Source organism: Trematomus bernacchii, unplaced genomic scaffold, assembly GCF_902827165.1.
Source record: "Trematomus bernacchii unplaced genomic scaffold, fTreBer1.1, whole genome shotgun sequence".
In the NCBI taxonomy this organism is placed as follows: Eukaryota; Metazoa; Chordata; class Actinopteri; order Perciformes; family Nototheniidae; genus Trematomus; species Trematomus bernacchii.
The window spans coordinates 8525800-8546183 of record NW_022987513.1 but is presented as its reverse complement, the minus strand read 5'-3'; the positions used below and the strand labels follow the sequence as shown (position 1 = coordinate 8546183).

Below are 20384 nucleotides of genomic sequence, written 5' to 3'. Positions count from 1 at the left end.
GTTTCATGTATGTGTCATTACTGCTGCAGTCACTGAGAGGGCTGTAACAAGTGGTAATTTAACTGCAAAGAGACCCATTATCATTAGTGGTTTTTCCTGTTAGGCTTTATTTTATGGTTCTATCATTTTTTAATAATTCTGCATTTATTTTATGGAAAGTTTCTAAGAAGCAACAGTGAAACTTTGTACTAATTATGGGATTATTCCCACTTATTGCTAATGCAACTAGCATGGGCAATTATTATTGAAAATATACTTTCCAAAAATAAATGAAAAAATGATAAATGTTTACTTTACGTGCATTTTGGTCATGCAATTACCTATTTTTCCTTATTAATAAATTACAGGAAAGATCTGTGAAAAAGCTTAACCTTTAATACAAATAATGAGCTTCATTAACATGGTGACAAAAAGCTTCCTTATATAATTCCATACAAATATTTTGTTATATATTTTACTTAATTAAAGCTTCTATTTGTTGTACTGGTAATACACTATGCTGCACATTTCAACAACCTTTTTTATTTTCTTTAACTCTATTAAATTAACATCATTGCTCTACAAATGCCAGGGGGGAAAAATATATACATCCTGGGAATGTAAATCAGTTCAAACATGGTTTATTCTTACCTTTAGATTCCTTCAGTTACTCCAAAAAGATCCTCACGGTGACTTCACACAGAGACACCCAGAGCCGCTCTCTAACGGCCGCTCCATCCTCAGCGCCCACCATCAAACTGCATCCAAGACTAGTTCAACAACAACCACAAGTCCTGTGCTGGCAACACTTTCTGTGAGCCTCCTCTCAAGGTGCGCTCCCCTCTCCCCCCCTCCCCCCCCAGGAGCATCAACCTGTAGTCCGCCTATCCACATGCAGGATGGTAGATGCTGCAGGGCGGAGACACAATCCAGCTTCAGACTGAGGAGAAGCAGAGCATTCAACATCTCTTTTGTCCCATTTGGTCTTCAGCTCTCTTTACATATGGTTTATATAAACAATGTCTTAGGTAATACTTAATGTTAGGCTTTTTACTTGACATTATTCTACATTGACATATTTGATAATCATGTGTATCATATTATATTTACTTTGGTTAAATATTAGCTTGCCATGGAGGAAAATAACTAAAGTAATGGTATACTTAAACTTGTGCTTAATATCAGTTTTCATACTTGACTTTCCAAATGGTGCTACTTTATACTTCTACGATACATGTTACACTGAAACTTTTACTCCACTTTTTTATATACTTCTTAGATAAAACACCAAGTATTGTTACATTTTGAACCAGTTGTCACCGAAGTAATAGATGATTGATGAGTGACACATTGAGGCATCAGTATTTTTATCTAATCATGTCATATATCATCTGCAAAATAAGTACTACTTTCATTACACTTTCAGATAATACTTCAGTACTTTTAGAAATCATTTTACTTTTAATGAGTACTTTAACTTAAGTAAAGGACCTGATTAATTATTTCTGGATGTTAATACACGTTTTTTTAAATAGGTATTGCAAATACGGCTAAATTGCGACACATTTGGCGTAATATTTTTGCGCAGTTTGGTGTGTAGTTTTGTCTTTATCAGGAATATTTTCATCATTGGTTTATTTATTATTCCAAGTTTAATATGAAACTTGGCCTGCCATTGTCTTTTCTGCCTTTTTCCTCCATTTCATTTTTTTGTTGTTAATAAAATACTATTAGAAAAAAGTTTTGTTATGTTATAATGAAACTATTTTTGAACTAACACACTGCATGCAGACTGTCTATCAGAAGCAACTGGAGCTTTGAGAGGATGAAGGCCACAGGAGACGGCCTCCTCATCACCGTCTCTCTCACAGAGCCTGGCAGTCTCAGTTTTAATCCAATCCGTAGAAAACTGAAGTCTAGCTGAGGAAGCCATCAGGGAGCGAAGCCCAGAGGACTTTACATGGGACTGAGATTCAGTGCAGTGAACAGAGAACTACAATCTGCCACCTCCGGTCCCCTGTCGCACCGACACACTGTTGATGGACTGTAAAGACAATCCTGCCTGTTACCAAGAGACGAGAGCACACAGAAACAACTTTACAGAACATTATAAAGCATTTTGGGGCATTTCCTTAGGGCCTAGTAGCAGGGAGGGGAAACAAACAATACATCTATATATTTTTACGAGGTGGTATTTTTAAACAGGTATTGTGTTTTATGATGAAAAGAGGGAAGATTATAAAAGCATGAGGGCAGTACAAAGAGAGATAAGATAAGAAAAAGGAGAAGCAGGCAGCAGTAAAGGTTAAAGCTGAATCATAAAGGGGATGTAAAAGAAGTTTGTGTCTGTTAACAGATTTCTTCTGTTGGATAGCGTCTTCAGTTTACACAGATCACAGCAGATGGAGTTGCCGTAGCAGATTATATTTTCTGAGCACGTTGGGTTACACATTAAGATTAAAAGTAATACTTGCCTTAGAAATAACAGTTGCTAGGTAACAGCTGACACAGACCGCATGGTGAGATTGTTTAGGAAATGTTTTTTAAATCTCAAGTAAATTCAAATTCAACTGATAAAAGAACTATCATGAAAAATGTAAATAGAACAAAGGTTGGTAAATGGCTAAAAGATAAACAAATATCTCAAAGGAATCATATCTATATAAAATACAAACTTTCTTTATATGCTTTCTCATTTAGGAATGAACAACATGTGGAAAATGTGTTTTACATTTCTGAAGATATTACAGGTTTTGACAGATGTTTAATTTAAAAGCCTCATACACTCATTATTTGACATTTTACTGTTTTAGTAATTACTACCATATACTATTTTTGGGTGCTTATAATTGAAGTATATATAATCTTTCTTTCTGGGAATTAAGATTTGGGTTGTAACTATTGTAACTAGTTTGATGAGACATGGGTTAAAAAAAGTATTATTTTTTTGTTAATAAGTGTGAAATCATAAAGATAAAGAAACACATGAGCAGTATTCAAATTCATATTTATTGTTACATGTAAAGCACTTTAAGAGTAGACATTAACGTGAGACCAAATACAATTTGGCCATCGTCATAGAATATGATGAAACTACCTGGAATGAAGTTACTCTTTATATTTGGTAATGTTGAGTACAAAAGAAAGGGGAAAACCTGAAAGCGAAAGAGAACAAATCGTCTTTGAGACGGGAAGAAGGCACAGCAGAAGCCAGGAGAGTCCAGTCGCCTGCTCCTCATCCAACGTAACAGACCGAGGACAACGCAAATCAAAGAGTCCAACACAACACCGACCAGACGCCACACCCCAAAAAAAAAAAACAGCATTTACTTCGAGTAATAATCCCAAGAAACAAACAAATGACGAGTACAAGAATACAGACAGCGCGCCAGGCTGGTCAGGACTATACTCTGACCGTATGGCTTCTGCATACAGATATGTAGTTTATGGCGCCAGTTATTAAGACATGCTTCGTTAAGAGAGAGGCAATGTTTGGGTGTTTTTTCCATTAGTGCTCCACCTAAACATCTTTATTTTGTAAGTATGGTTCAAAAGGAATGTGTGTTGCTTGATCAGGGATATCATTTACCAATCAGTCCGAGTACAAATATGTAAACAACCTTGCAGCTGGAAATATGAATACTCGCTTTTAAAAAACAGCATTCCTTACACAAGAGTTCTGAATGTTAGAAGTAACAAGTTGTCCTTTGTAACAAGACACCCATCTCTTTTAAGACATTTTAGTATTTTGGATTGACTTTAAATAAGAGGAAAATATTCTTCAGTAAACACCTCAATAAGAGGCAGGGATCCAGGCGGATTTCTGATTTTGACTTCATGTTTTTCTCTATCAGTAAAAAAAACCCTGTCATTCCTTCAGTTGGGGGAGCTCTTCAAAATGGCTTTTGGGTTTAGGCAAGTGTCACAATGATCCCAGCCAGTCTCTTAGGCACGCTTCATCCCCCGACCCATCAAGCAGGCAAACACTGTCATCACCATTTTGGGCTTAACCTCCACAAGGTCTTCTGGGAGAGCGTAGACACGGGCGCCGATCTTCCTCGCCATGGAGACGGCGTATCTGGAGATAACAGAGACGTTTTAAAAAAAAATCAGTTTACAAAGCTCCCGAAACAAAAGTCAAAGCTAAATTCTTGTTGTTTTTTGTCGTCGAATATCTTACTTGGCGTTCTCGAGTTTGTCGTCCTCAGAGAGGCTGCCGGTTTTTAGTAGATCGTAGTTGATGCTGCCGGGCTGGATGGCGTCGATCAGCTCCACGACTGCCAAACTGCTGCTGATCTCCTTATCCTGAACACCACAAAACACACACATGAAGTTAACCTGACTGACAGGTTTACATGATACTACTATTATGTTAATAACATGAAACTACCAGATATAATGCAATAATAACATAATTTATTTCTTCTTTTTATGCCATTCAGGGGCTACAGATTTGGTTTTTTTTTGGTGTACATTTTCACACCATGCCCTTGGATTCACAAAGAACTGACTTGTTTTAGTTCATCTATACTTCAGATGCCTCATGGAGAGGTTTTGTGGGATCATTGAGTTGTACTGCTCCTGCACAGTGTACTGTATGTACTTTCCAATATATTTAAAAGATATGTGAGGATTTACATCTGCTGGGGGCGGCTTGTTCGGTATGCCTTCAGTCACATGGTTTCCCTCAGCAGGTGTTCTGCAGTGCTATAGTGTCTCTAAAATATTTGTCACAGATAACCATTGTATTATTTATAGCCCTCAGTTAATTTACTATTAGCTTGCTGAACTTTGTGGAATTTCATCTGCTGTTGAGTCACTATACTTCAAGAGGGAACTTAAAATGAGTCTTTGGGACTAAAAAGTATATTTCTGGGGACCTTACTATACTTGTATTTACTATGGGACCAATTTAGTACAGTTCTGTGATGTTTTTTTACAGGGAGTTATATCTGATCATGCAGTTTGGTGAGTTTAAAGTTGTTTTATCAAAAGTATTTTGTTTGTATTTTATGGAGGAATCTATATATTTTGGCAAACAGTACACATGCTGTTATATTTTATTTAATAATGGTGATATATCAAGGGTTGATGTCCTGTTCTCAGTAGAAAGAGGCAATATACATAAAAAAAGCAATATTACCACAGAAAAAAAAATACTTTTACTGCTAATACTCATTAGCAGTAAAAACCTCATCCAACTAACCGTTTGCAAGTACCATAAAGAACATTAACTTAAGTATTTTGTGCGCACAGATTGTGAATCTAAGGGCATGGTTTACAAGGGTGTTAACTTGGATTTATAGATCAAGTAACGCACAAATTCATTCTACAATATAATGAATTTTACACATTCTTTCAAATTTCTAATAGAAATGTAATGAAAAAGCAGATTTACCTTAAAGCTTGAAATCTTGGTTGATTTTCCAGCCTCTGCCAACGTGCTGTTCACCCACTGTACGATGATGTTATCGTTTACTTTCTGTCCATCTCCCAGTCCCTCCAGTACATTCAACGTGTATCTGAAAGAGCGAGAAGCAGAACGTTTGTGAAAGAAGAAATATTATGCTCATTATCAGGTTGATATTTGTTATCTGTGCCTCGACTGTGACATGTTTACTTTAATGTTCAAAAAGGTCTTTAATGTTCTCATACTGCCTGTGCAGCACCTCTTTCACCCTCTGTCTGAAACCAGAGACCAGTGTGCTCCGATTGGTTAGCTGGCCGACAAATGTTTTATTCTGAACAACATTTGTTGTTGTTCTTGAAATCATGGGCCTTTCCTGTATTGTTCTTATTTTTAGGTCACAACATTAATCAAGCATATAAATGACTAAATATGTCAACACGTATCCTGGCAACAGAGTTTATGGGAATGTGGCGTCAATTAGTAAGTAACACACACATTAACAACACCACTGGCATGAGATGGAGGTCACCACAGACCCACACCCTGGAAGTTGTTTACAGTAAATACTCAGAGCCAACACAGTAAATCAGACAAAGAGGACGATGGTGATTGTAGGTCTCGTAATGCCACACAGACTGAAAAACGAAATGTTATTTGGATGCAACCTTATTTATTTAAACGTCAATCTATTTTGATTTGTTTGCTTATTCCCGTAAAAGCTCATAGGCTCTTTGACAGTAACATACTATTACATCTCCTAGACCCAGGTCTTTAAACATTTTTTTATGCCTGTAAATATCTCATAATTTTCAATACTTTAAGAACTTGAAATCTGAAAAAAAGTATTAAAATCCACCACACATACTTGGCATGCCAGGCTGATTCATGTTTTCTCTTGCAGACGAAAATAGGGATAACATTCTTACACTTATAACTGAGATATTTCCTATCTGTTCTTTCTTTGTCTATGACCCTGGTGCAGTTGGGTTTTACCTTCTCATCAGCTGCCACACCAAAGCCAGGGTCAGGGTCGCGTTGCCATCGTTCAGGTCCTGCCCGCCAATGCCAACCAGGGAGAACTTGGCCGTTTTGCCCAGCTCCACTGCATAATTACAATTCTCCAACTAGGGCCACAGAATCAAATAGTTGGCCAAAGTGAGCCAAAACGTTTTTCTTCTTGGCTACAAACGATTTAAAGGAATCCGGTTTACCTTTTTCATGTTGGTTCCCAGTTTGGGGTAAGGCGGCTTGTTGACCTTGCTGTTCCAGTCTACAGGCACTTTAATCTTCTCGTAGAGCTGAAGGATGACCATGGCGTCCTGCAGGTCTCTAGAAACACAATATGAAGTTTGATTTAGTTAGATAAATAATTTCTTTGGATGCCAGTGTACACAGGAGTGAGATAAACTGTTTGTGGTTACGTACCCGTAAAGGTGATTGACATGTGGGTTCACTCCCAGAGAGTTCATCCAGTTTCTGAACGTCCGCTCTTCTCGTGTCTCACCTAAACAACAAAGGATCATGGGATTCAGCTGGCTTTCATGTGATGTGGCTGGAGGCTGGGGGGAGATCTAAACATGCAGCATGTTCGTCTCATCAGAGCCGAACAGGCCTGGTGTCACTCTGTAATCCATGTAAGCAAAAAGCCTGGTAACTAGATAACTGTCACAGACTTGTTCTAAATATATAAAAGTTCTGCACACTGGAACTATTGTATCCAGTAGCAGGCACATTTTAAAAAAGGGCCTTGTTTTCACATTTTATTAATAAAATTAGTTTCTCTGCTATATTACGCCTGCAGGCCAGTGTGTGAGTAATAAGGAGTTGTTTGTTCAGAGCTGATTCTTGTCAGGCTGCAGCGCTAATCTCTGTGGTCGTTACCGTGTAGTGAGACAGTATTTATCGTGGCTCTGAGAGCTCAACACACTGCAAAGAAATCAAACATGCATGAAGGGTACAGAAAGCAAATGAAGAATATATCACAAATGACGGAAAAACATCAATTTGACGAGACACGCGTGGGCTTTCCAATAAGTGCTGCTAGAAAATGTTTTTATGGGACACTTAAAAAATGTTGCACACAATTGGGATGAGCAGAATTTGTTGTTACCACTGTTGGATTATTAATTCATTGAATATTGGTGTGTGTGTTGAAAAATTACCAACATTTTTTGTTGGCTATTATTATTGCAGATATCTGCTGTTAGCCTAGCTTTAGCCTTTAGTTTATTATTATATTAAAATCTGGAACATTTCGAATACACTTCAATAACTTCATAAGCCACACACCACGGTAACAACCACCATGTTTCAGCCGTGTGCGTCACTTTTTATTGTCCCCTGGAAACAGTTTCTGTAATGTTGTGAGCTTCTTGCAGCGTTTCCTAAATGATCCACATCTGTACACATTCTAATTGTTGTCACATTGGTAATGAGGTTTATTCATTTGTTTAATTAATTTCCACTCTTGGGGCCACTCAAATGATTAGTTCATAGCTACTTCTGATGGGGACCCCATGATGGTAGTAGATATGGTTGCTGTGAGATTTGTGAAAAACTCTTTATAGGAGGATGAATGTTCCGATCTCTCTCCACACTCACCCTCCAACAGTCCCCAGTTGATGTCCTCGTTCTCAGGTTTGGTCAGCGCTGGATATTTGTTGAACAGATTGGCAACAAAGGCGAGGTTGAGTTTGGGGTTTCCGCTGACAACGTCATTTGAGGTGACGAACTGTCGACAGCCGAGCCGGTCGGCCTGCTGCAGCATGGCCTCCGCCCTCTTCAGGTCGTCTTTCTCCTGAACAACACACACACACCACATGCTCCATCAGAGACTGTACAGCTGTTACCATGTGGTGCAGATACTCAGCTGTCAAAGGGCTTACGCTGAAGCCGGCCATGTTGATGTCTATGCGCGGCTCTTCTTCCTCGGTGCCTTTTGGAGAGATTTGATTCAGGAGGTGGAAATAGGCCCTTGAATCCTGGGGAAATTACACAAACAAAAAACAGATTTCAAATCATAAACAAACAAGACAATTTGCCGGGTAACATAATTGTATTTTTGGTCTCATTAAGAAAGATGTTCTCTGTTTGTTTTTCTGTGCATACAAATGTTTTTTGCTTGGTCTTTCACATGGTTAAATCTAATTTAGATGTTTAAGATCACGGTTTTTACTTAATAATTGCTTGATTTTACATACATTAATCATTTAACAAATAAAATAGGTTAAAATGCTTTGGTTGAAACTAGTTAGTACAGAAAGAACAAAGCATAGTTTTTCTGAAAACTATTTCTATGTTTAAAAAAAGTCAAGAAAGAAATACCGTTAGAAAAACAAAACAGACGGGTGCAAATACAGGTGCAGCAGCTTCTCATGACTGCATGGATGATTTACGGAGCAGCTTGGCAACGCCTAACATTGTAATAGTATTTTACAACCAACCAGTACTGTACAACCGACAGAGTAAGTGTTATTATTTATCTGAACATTCTCAGTAATATGCAAATTTGAAATAAAACGTATGCATTTTTTACATTTTCAATGCTTTCATACACATTTGACAGTTTGCCAATGTTTGCAGGAAAGAGACAGGACCCGTTGAATCTATTCATGCAGGCAGAACATTTAGTGAGTTTATGCAAACGCAAACAATCCTGGCCCAGTGTAATGGTGGACACCTGAGTAGGTGGATTTAGTTACTAGAGAAGTGCATGGAAAAAGAACAGCTGGCAGACTCTCACAAAGTTCTTTAAGACCAAACCGTGGTACTATTATCGTGATTTCTCTACCTGCATGTAGTGCTACGTTAGTGAGATGCCCACCTTGATGTCAGCGCTGAAGTTGTTGATCTTCTGCGCTCCAGCATTCTCCAGGTGGAAGTTAGCCCAGCGCAACAGCAGTTCTTCTGGAGAAAGCTTCATCAGGTCCTCCAGGGTTTCCCCATCTCTTAGCAATGCTGCCAGCGCTGAGGAGGGGGATTATTGAAAGGTTAAGTCAGTTGACAACAGACCAGGAAACCCATGCTCAAACACAAGTTATTTTACTGAACAATCTTCTATGTTCTGTACCTTCATTTCTGCTGAGCTCGATGTCAGCGAACAGGCCGATCTTGATGATCTGCCACAGCAGGCCCAGCACCAGATGGGGCTTCCCCTCTCTCAGGTCCAAAGCCCCGATGTTCACCACGTGGCAGCCGATGGCAGAAGCCGAGTTCAGTCCCAGGTTCAGATTCTCCTGCAAGGTACAAAGTATCAGATGTTGGAAAATAATAAAAAAGGTAAGAGAAGCAGCAGCCCTGATAGTAAATTAAACTGACCTGTATCGTAAACGGTGTCAGCTTCTTCTTATTTATGGTCCTCTCGTCGATAGTGTCTGGCACTGACAGGTTAATCATTTTGCTGTTCAAAACCAAACATGAGATTTGATCAGACATATGATTCAGTATGATGGTTATTAAATAATAGCAAAAAGGATGTTCATCATTTGCAAAAGATGAATGTTTGTGAACTTGGCATCAAATTAATTGTTTTATTAGGGCTTCCTGGTAGCAAATTAACCAACAACCATGACTTTGCCGCGCCTCACATTTGGACTTTTATTATGGTGGTAAATGCAACATAAAGTAGATATACGCTGGTTCAATAGTTATGGGAATGCTAAAGGAAACATGTAGCATATGAGGTTGATTTCTAACTAGCATGTGTCAGCCAACATGCTGTAAACAAGTATTCAATATCCCTGGTGAATCCTAAAAAACAGTATTATGACTAAGATTTGGATCAATATGTAATCATTTCTAAATATATCTAATGAATGTAGCAGTGGTGGATAAGTTTACACATTATGTATTCTTTGCAATGCGAGGCAATACGTTGTTATGATAGATATCCCAATAAAAGGTTAATATTTCTCTTTTCCTCAGCCAGAATATGATCACAACATTCAGTGCGTTTACATGCAGGTATATTTATTTAGAGGGGTAGCTAGGGGAGGGAGGGGGGATGTTTTGTTGCAGGTCTGAGGTGAAGACAGGAACTCTCACCAGAGTACGATACCGTCTCCGACACACGTAAAGAGGGAGTCTGTGTTGGGATCCATGGGCAGGACGTGTTGGCAGTCGGGGTCTTTTTCCAGAGCGGTGTTGATCCAGTTCACAAAGGCAAATCGCTCCTCCTCTGTGAGGGTGAACACACAGAGGTGTCAGTTTAACGCAAAAACACTTGACAGTATTTCGTATCTGGAGCTAAAGTGCTAAAGTCAAATGTTTGAGAAGAAGGGGACAATGTCCTACCAGAGAACGAGTGTTGTGTGCCTTCACTTGACTGCACAGACGTCCCTCCGATAGCCAGGATGCCTTCTTTTCTGTTGATGGCCTTGCGGAAAGTTTTTGCTATTTCACTGCCCTTCAGATCTTGTACGATCTAAGGCGAAAGAAAAAAAAGAATACTCAGAGACCAGCGACCACCATGACAACAAAGATCCTGCATTATTGTTAATGTATGAAATATTTAAGAGATACATTAAGTTTATTTACATTATGATAGTGGATTGCAGTCCAGCACAGCCCCACCATAACTTTGAATGAGTTTGAGATCATAAAAGACTTCATGGCAGAACAGTTGTATACAATTGCAATAGATTGCATTGGTTCTGCAGTAACCAGATCAATCAATTGCATGTTGTGTTATTATGGCATGATTTGAAACACTTTTCACAGATCACAAAAAATCCTCAAATAAAATGTCGGCTTTATATAAAATGTATTAAATAACAGAGCCGGGGAATGGGGGTTTTAATCTCAGTAAAAATAAATCCAAAAATGGTGGATATTTGAGGTATTTTTGAGATAATACAAAGCTGCTGGCTAAAGGGCTGAGAAAATAAAGTGAACATCAGTCCTAGTAAGTGAGTTTCTCGACAATGTAACTTATCTGAATCAATTAAACATAGCGGGTCCAGGAAGACGTTGGGTTTAATGGTTCATAAAAGCAACTGATGCTGTGTTGTGCATTTAAGAACACAGTAGGGATTTAAAGTGAGACCTTCACTGCACTAATCTAAGTATTACAGTGCCAGCATGTCATTATCACCAGTAACCGTAAACTGCCAGGGTACGCTGTAATCATCCTCCACACTGACAACACCCTCAGGCTCCTTACAACATTAAATAATTATCTTAAATCACTCTCAACAACTACTAAAGGTAGCATAGAGAGCTCTGTGTTTGAGTTCCTACAGCACTGTATGTAGCTTATCTGCTTTGACCATACATATTCTATGGTAATACGAGCGGTGCTTCCTGAACCTGGACTTATCGCTGCCTCATCAGTGACCTCAGCCCCACAGGCCCTGCTGTGACCACAATGAGCCATTCAGACTGTGAGCACACTACCACAAACATGCAGGAGGTCACAGTGTGCCAGCTTGCAATTTTTGGCCACTTTTGGTAAAAGCTGTAACCAAAACAAGACAGTCATGACCTTGTAAAGACTGTAAGAGTTTCCATTTGATTCTGCAAGTTAGGAAACCACTTTGGGATATTCAAGTTGCCCTACATGCATTTATTCTGGGTTGCCAATCATAAAATGTATGCATAAAAATGTTGGAAAGGGGGGGTTTTAGGAGCACACACACCTTAACAACACAATGCTGTCAAGTAGCTAACTGGAAAGTCCCAGATGTCCTCCCTTCCCTCAGGCACATGAACACAGCATGAACATCCCAGCTTTGCATAATCCCAAAAATCAACTGATCAATCAGGTGGACCAAGAGGGATTATCTGCATACAATGGTGTTACTTTTTGACATCTTTTCTAAAGGACAGACAGAGCTGACAACAAAACCCCTACCAAATTTGTTAAGAGCTGTTTGATTTCAGAAAGTAACCAGCAAAAGCTTTATTAATGTGTGTGATACCTTCTAATATGTCACTCTTTATAATAAAATATCTTATTTTGGTTCAATTTCATTTATAATATGCTGCATTTTCCTGGAAAACAATTTATAGCCTCATACAAAAATAACCCCTCTCACATATGAGCCATTAGAAGTGTGTGGTTGTGTTTGTATCCGCAGACACCCTGCAGCCATTAGCCTGTATCTTATTTTTCCTTCTTGTTTAGCAGTATCCGGGATGTTTCTGACCTTGACAAAGATACTCTGCAGCCCAATCTCATCCCCAGGTCAAAATAAAGCTGCTTTGTTTCGCCTCTCATACACCTTTTGGCATGTTTACCTAGCAGCTTAGAACAGGTTGTTTTTGCTTACGCCGCTCCCTCTCTACATTCACCGACCACTGCCGCTCTCTGTCTTGCTTACTCATTGAAGTACAGCAACTAACAATTCTACCCACTTTACGTTTCTGTTGTTCTTTTAATTGGCGGCTTTTCGTTAATGGTTGGCTATACCTACAAAAGTACACAGAGGAACTCATCACGAAACCATTTTTACATCCAGGTGGAGTCGCAGGTATTCGGTCACATCGCAGTTTGATGGCCCAATTAAATTTGATTAAATCATGGTGGGGTTTAAACAGCCATATACCCTAAAACAGGATGCTCTAAGTATCAGAAGAAAGTCAAAACACAGCTGTCAAAGGTTTGGGTCGACCTTCATGTGCCTAAATCACGCTGCACTCCTGTACCAGAAGCTTCCTCATCACTGCTGAAACAAAATACTAGAGCTCACACCACTTTGCTGACATCACTTCCTCATTCCCTGAGTATGCATGAGGTTTGTTAAAAAGGTCTTTCAACTCCCTGTATGGAGCTGCTAAAAGTTGCTTTGCATAGCGACCCCACCCAGGAGTCGGGCGAGGTGCTTTTAGGCAGAACAGAAAACAAAGAGCAACTATAGAGTGAGAAAAGCTCTAAAGAGAAGGTGAAAATGTGTCAGGCTCGACACAACAAACAACAACAAACACCGCTTTACGTACCAACAGAAACTCCTCGAAGCTGATCTTGTTATCCTGGTTGCGATCCAGTTTCTGGATGATCTCTCTGACCATGTATCCAGGTAGGGCATGGCCGGCATCTTTGAGGAGTTCATGGAGTTCATAATCACAGATAAATCCATTGTCATCCAGATCTACAGAAACACAAATAAGAGCATCAGACACAATGGCAGGAAAATACATCATACTGATGATAACATGTTTTTTTACTCACCAATTTTCCTGAAGGTCTCCCTCATCTCCTCCATCTCCTCCTTTGTTATTTTTCCAGTCATGTTTCTGTGATTGACCTAAGGTGGTCAGTCAAAGAAAGGTGGGACTGCAGAGAGAAAAATAGCTCAGAGTTAACAACAGGGTCTCAAAAGATGATTTTAAAAGAATTTAAGAGGAACCCCAACTTTATCAGCCTCCTATTAACCCCCTTTTCAGGCCTACTCGCTGTTCCGCCAGTCCTACAGGCAGTTCTCAACTGTTCTGCCACCTACAGAGAAGTGACCTTACAGTAACTCCCCAGGAAGAACACAAGTCCCTCCCCTTCTTCTGTCAGGTCAAAGAAACTCTTAATGCCCACAGATCATATCTAGCGTTTTCTATAGTTTCTCTCTTGAGCTCTGTTCCTTTTCCAAGCAGTTCTTTCTCCCATAATCAAAGTCCTTTCCTGTTCCATTGTGTAGCAATATGTCCACGCACTATAAAAAACTGCCAGAGAAACTGAGACTAATGCACTCTTTTGATGATTTACACAACCCATGCCCTCCTAATCCTTTAAAAACTGAGCATGTTCTACTATAAGTTGTTGCCTTATTGTGGTTGAATATTGTCATGTAAACTGAGTTAGATGGGGAAAACGATAACATGTGACAACATAACATTTGGACTATTTATGAGGCTTCTGTCAGGGCTGTTAGGAGCTTGATGCTGTTTTTACCACACATATTTTTTGGTTATTTATTTGACTTTTTAGCAGAGAAAAAGCATCCTCACCGAGCAGAAATATCCTTTAATGTGTGCAGACGACTACAGCCAGCGAGAGTCAATCTCAGTTGTTTTTCTAGCTTAAAAAAACAGTGTTCCTGAACTCCTCTGAGGCAAAGCAGCCATCTGAAAATGACTGAAAATAAAGGAATTCCTCAGAGTACCTCCTTCCCGTTCTGTAGTGGCAGAGGAATGCACATTGAGGCCTGGGCAGATCGAGCTTCACTTACACCGAGGTGAGCAGGGTGTGTTACCTCGCTCACCAAGGCTAAACTGGTATGATGACATTCCTCTCTAACACAAGTGTTCGGAAAACAAAGATGAGGTTTATACTGCGGTGAACTAAGAATTAGGGATTTTTCCAGACAGAAAAGTGTGCCCATTTCCTGATTAAAATTACAGATTGGTAATTTTCACAGTGTGTGAGTCAGGACTCCTGGGCAAGGCCATTTCCACAGTGATACATGTCTAAAAATGAGGGAAATAGTTCAATATAAAATATAAGCCTGATTTTGTGAATTTGTTATAGTTCCAACCCCCCTTGTCCTTCTGTGGCTGCAGCAGCCTCACAGGCTCACATTCAGGCAGACTAACAATGAACAAAGGTCCAGTAACCCGTGCATCCTCTTTCATGAATGAAACTATTAATAGTGTACATGAAAGATGATTCAACAGCAGCCATGTGGTCTTAAGATGCGACTCAGTTCCCATAATGATTTTCTTACAAATAAAACTAAGAGATGGAGTAACCCGACACCATCTTACTTCGCAACATTTCCAAGGCAAAATGTGTCACTTTAAAATCAGCAGCAGGACAAACACAGATACTTTTAAATACCAGCCCATGAATCACAGAGAACAGGGTGTTTTTCTTCTAAAAAGTAATACAAAGTCGGGGAAAGCACAAACTCCTGACTTAACGATTAGGAAAATGACGATGCCAGTGTTTCTATATTTAACTTTTTCTCCAAAAAGGATGTGAAATGTGGCTGCTGAAGTCAGCCCAGCTACAATAAGGGCCGACAAACATTCCCTCCTCTGCCAGCCCTCGTCACACCCTCGACAGAGGGAGAGTGAAAACAGAAGAGGGGTTAAGTACATGGAGAAAGGGCACAGATGGCAACGGACAAATGTGAGACGTATCGCTGGTGGTACAGAAGAATGGAGTGTTTGTAAGCACCGCCACAAACCACGGCAATAAATCCTGTGTAACAGCAGAAAATGAGTTCAGAGCACCAGGCTCCGAAGACAGTTGCTGTGTCTATGACAGCTGGAGTGTGCGCTGCCGAGAAGAGACTCTCCTACTACGCAGCAGCAAGCTCCTAAATGGACTGGCTCCTGTTGGCCTAAAAGCATATCAATACTCCTGACAGAGTTCAGACACAATATTGTAATGTCTGTGCTGAGCTGCAGAGCAAGGGGTTTTAATACATCAGAATGACTCCGGTATACTTTTGAATAATAAAGGATTGCAAGATTATGAGGGTTCAAATTACCCCCAAAATATCTCCACTGGAACAAACAATGCAACTAACCTACACATTTGGATGAGTAGGTTCACAGTTGAGTTCCCTTTTGACATTTCCTTTTTTTTTTTTAAATGTGTTATATCATGTGAAACTGAATATGTTTGGGTTTTTGTCCTAGAAACTGGGACTTTGGGGAACTATGATTGACAGTTTTCACAACTGTTTTATGTTTTATAGAGCAAATGTTTAATAAAAAAAACAACCAGCAGATTAAGCGATAATGCCGTCAATTACAGAACTAGTTTACAGTCATCCAGGTCATGTGATTTCAAGCTGTAGCTAAATAAAGCTCTTCCAAATATCTTGCTATCGTTTAACAACTAGATGTCACACACACACGCTAGTATTTATTGACAAGCACCAGTTTTATTTGTGGAGCCAAACACAGCACATTGACGCTGTTTACGGTCGCCTTTGATGGATCTTACAGTCAGTTTAAAGCGGAGGGTTGTTCCCAGATGTCGGAGTTAAATGTGTGAAGCCGACACACCCCGTCCTGCAGTGTTTCATCCACACAGTAACATGGGAAATGTGAGGCACACGCAAATAGATTGGGCACATTTCCCAAGTGTGGTCAAGCTCATATGCAACACACCCAACACAGTCTGCAAGAACATTTTTACTCGCAATTGGCCGCAGATGTGAGTCAAACTAACTGACTCATAAACTCCAAACCGTCTGTGACACCAGCCCTTCATTTCCTTCTCGGGCTGTGTGGATTAGATAAGCCCTGCAGACAGGTGAGGAGGAGGTGACGACAACAAATACAGTATGCAAAGTTTACATGGCTCTGACATCACGCGCAGCTGTAAACACATCATCCTGGGCAGAGAGGTATCATAAATAAACTAGGATATGATGAAATGTGGTGGAAATATTCAGATGAATAGTTCCCTTTACAATATCCCTAAACGTGAGCAGCTAATGTTTACAACTTGCTTTCTTTAGACGATTAATTTCCCCAAATCAAAGGACTGTAGGTGTAGTAAAGGATGCATCAGGTGAAAGAGACCTGTGCCAGCAAAGGTGTAAAGACAGGAATCTCCACTAACCATCACTTAGGAATGTCATTAGACAGGTTACAGAGGTGCTGCTGAATCAGATGGGTTGGGGTGTTACTGCTACACGTAAACAGCCACACCCACAAGGGTTTGCCATTACTCAACAAAAGCACTGTAAAGCGTTATCCTTTAAATATAGTTGATCAGCTAGTACAGGGCACAGTTAGAGTTAAATACCATCCATTACTCACTCAAGGAACGTGCGCCATAGAGTGACACACTGTTGTAGTAGTAGAAGTACAGTTTATGTATTCTACAGTACTTCCCACTCACTCCTTTTTGCAGTGCTTCCCTAAAAGAAGGTTCTGTTTTTTTTTTTTTTTTTTTTTTAAGAGATTCATCTTTGTATAGATCCCCATTATTTATAGGATTAAATTATCACTAAGTGTTTTTTTATGCAGATTGAGGTTGAAACTTCTAAACATATTCTAGTGACAAAGTTGTGGTTTCAAATTGGAATTAGTTGTAAAAAGAGATGCAGCTAATTGTTTTTCCATGACAAAACTAGAAAAGTAAAAACAACTGCAGCCACTAAGTACCTTGATCACTTTCCCTGAGTTGAAAAAAACAAGTAAAGGCACCTGTTAAAATCCTTACAGTGCAGAAAGTGGGGCAACCTGTTCATTCAGACAGGTGTGTGTAAGGGTGGAATCAACATGAAGCACACCCCCTCCTTCTTGACTGTCTGGTTTGTCTTTACAGAGATCAAATCAACACGTAATGTCTGTATATATAAAAACCTGCAGTATGAGCTCTCGCATGGTTCGTCAGCATGAATAACTGTCATTTTACTTTAGCTAATGTAAAGCATACCAAGGATACCATACATACGCATCAGGTTATAGACAGGCACAGTTCAAATGATTTACAGATCTTTTCCACAAAAGAATATGCAACCACTATTCTTCTGCTGACACTGAACCTTTATCAATCATTTTGTCTTCGCCAATAATTGTTTTTACAAAACCTTTATCAAAGAATGTTGCTGCAAGAACAGACTTTAACCGTGGATAAACCACTAGAATACTGAACTGTGTCCAGAATCGACAGCAGTGATGCAAAGCATATGACTGCATTCACAACACACTTCTTGTTCCAAGTCAAAATATGTATCAAGTTCAATGTGGGTCTTTGTAAAACTTTCAGACAGTCTGTTGTTTAAGGCTGATCCACAATTGGAATCCCAGATGTACATGTGCTGCAGCCCCAGATCGACAGGAAAAATCTGGCAAATCACTCAAGAGCCACAAGTTTACATACACCCCTGCTTTACACGAGGATTAAAAAAAACGGTATAGGTAACTGACCAAAATGTCTTATTCAGTGTAAAAATCACCACCGCCCTCTCACAACATACCCTGAACAATGTACAATGAGTCAGAAAACACTTGGCAAATGAATCATATCATTTAAAAACAACTGTGGCACAGAGAGGGACTGCAGATCCACTTCGTGCTGAAATAAAATATTTTGTAGAATTCTGCTCGCATCAAAACATTATTTCTATTTCAAAGTGTCAAAACATAATCTGTCAGGAGAAGATCAGTCAGTTAACAAAAATCTAGCGCTGTAAATGACCTCCAACACCAGGGTACTTTGTATAAAGACTATGTGTAAGTGTGTATGTATTGGTCATTTATGCGTCCGCTTGTCCTACCGGGAATGTTTTCAAATGAGTGCAGCGTGAGGGATATTTTCAAAACCTCCAAGAAAACGCGTTGTTTCTAGAACACTTAACTCGTAAAATATGGGTGTCTTTGAGTTTATTTCTAGGCTACTAAAAGTTATCTGTTCACACATCAAAGCAGTCAAAAGCTACTTTCAGTATTTCTAGGAGCTATCCAGCGCCGTGAGGATGAATAGGCTACAGTGAAGGTGTAGCTAAAGCTAACAGGCTAGCGACAGGCATGCAAGTTTTATGGGCAGGAAACTATCCCCGTTTACTCTAGCAAATTCATCCTCTGCTCTACACTGAGGATAACGAGTATCACATAGAGGAAACATTAAGACAAGGGTTTTATTTCAGTGAAAGCTACTGAGAAAAAAGTCTAGATGTAAGTAGTTGTTCGTGTATGAGTTGCAAGGAAATTGGTACTCACGGTCGATGCGCCTGAAACTCCAGACAGCGTCCAATCCTGCCTCTCCTCCACGTAGAGACAAAAGTAGACAGCGGCAGGAATGTTGGACCCGCCCCGACCGTGACGTCACCGCCAGACGGTGATGTCCGGTCTGCGGAGTATCATCCGTGCCAAACAATAAATTAATACACATAGAAAACATAAATGTGTTGTTTGCAAGACAAATAAACACATTTTGGAGTGGAAATCGGAACATCCACCCAGAGTTTCAAACTTGGACAAATTACCGTATGCTATTCCTTAAAGGTATTATTTATATCATGTGTATGGATAAATAATACATCTTAAAATAACACCCACAGGGCAAAAAACTAGCATACATTTTCATGATCATGATTGTGGATTAATTATTTTTAACAATGATTATATTGCCAAAATTAACGTTTTGTTTTTATCTCTGTGTATGATATGCAAAGTCAAATTTGAGGGTCAACACAAATATCTATATATTATAAATTATTTTTTTAAATAACCACCGCTATTTAATTATTGCTAACAATATATACTATAAGAATTATATTACAAAAAACGTTATACAATCTCTCTCTCTCTCTCTCATCTCCTCCCTCTCTCTCAACATCTCCCTCCTCATCTCCTCCTATCGTCTCTCTACTCTCTCTTCTCTCTCCTCCTCATCTCATCCTCTCTCTCGTCTCTCTCTACTCGTCTCTCTCTCCTCTCTCTCTCTCTCTCTCTCTCTCTCCTCTCTCGGATCTCTTCTTGTAATCAGTGAAACACAAACACCCACGCTGTTAGTGTTTATCATTTAAGATCAATACATAGAGTATTACTCTGAAACTGGAGGCACAGTGGGAAACCAAAACAATGACCATAGAACCATAGACCCGCTTCCCATCCACTGATGTCCGTACACTTTAAATCATATTTGAAGCTTTGGTGTTCATTGTAACATTTAAAAAGGAAATAACAACAGATGGGGATCTGTCTGTATCAGTAGCTAATGGCTTGCATGAGTTTAAGTCAAAATTAAAGGAATGAGAATAAAGATCATCAAAATACAAAACATTTTTATTTGAGCGGTCATTCATGTATGTATTTGTATATGTTTGGGCTTCTGCCTGTCCTGTGTGGAAGTATATACTTTTTAATATAGAGTGTGGAAGGGGAAAAGGAGACTGCCTCTTAGGCAATAGGAACAACAGCAGTTTTTGTGAATCATAAACCAAATGTATAATACGGTAGGGTTATACTTATATAATAGTGCTGGAATAGAGGGCTGCAAGAAAGTCATTTGACCCAAAAGTTAAAAAAAAAAAAAGCCAATTAAAAGCCAATGGTGTAGAGGTTTAGAAAATGTCTTATTGGCAGCAGTCAATAG

At 39.4% G+C, this 20384-nt stretch overlaps 1 protein-coding gene across 2 annotated transcripts; it reads right to left on the bottom strand.

The window, feature by feature from the left end:
- Positions 1–2969: 2969 nt before the first annotated feature.
- Positions 2970–19094, bottom strand: pls3 (plastin 3 (T isoform)). Of its 2 annotated transcripts, none has more exons than XM_034113562.1 (16): positions 19007–19094; positions 13557–13661; positions 13325–13476; positions 10682–10811; positions 10433–10565; positions 9707–9788; positions 9459–9624; positions 9213–9355; positions 8275–8370; positions 7991–8186; positions 6815–6893; positions 6601–6718; positions 6383–6513; positions 5378–5501; positions 4160–4284; positions 2970–4057 (listed from the first exon to the last, which is right to left on the bottom strand). In XM_034113562.1, exons 2-16 carry the CDS (start codon positions 13615–13617, stop codon positions 3925–3927), a joined length of 1869 nt encoding a protein of 622 aa, XP_033969453.1. In that variant the 5' UTR covers positions 13618–13661; positions 19007–19094; the 3' UTR covers positions 2970–3924. The 2 variants fall into 2 exon arrangements, with proteins under 2 accessions (XP_033969453.1, XP_033969462.1); XM_034113571.1 differs by lacking the exon at positions 19007–19094 and adding an exon at positions 14327–14470.
- Positions 19095–20384: the final 1290 nt, after the last annotated feature.

Bases quoted from the DNA above. Each gene is read 5' to 3' on its own strand.
- pls3 (XM_034113562.1), bottom strand. From the start codon at position 13,617: ATGACTGGAAAAATAACAAAGGAGGAGATGGAGGAGATGAGGGAGACC. The intron at 9,625-9,706 runs GTCAGTTTAATT...TGTACCTTGCAG, and splicing joins TGACACCGTTTACGATACAG to GAGAATCTGAACCTGGGACT. The intron at 6,719-6,814 runs GTACGTAACCAC...TTGTGTTTCTAG, and splicing joins CATGTCAATCACCTTTACGG to AGACCTGCAGGACGCCATGG.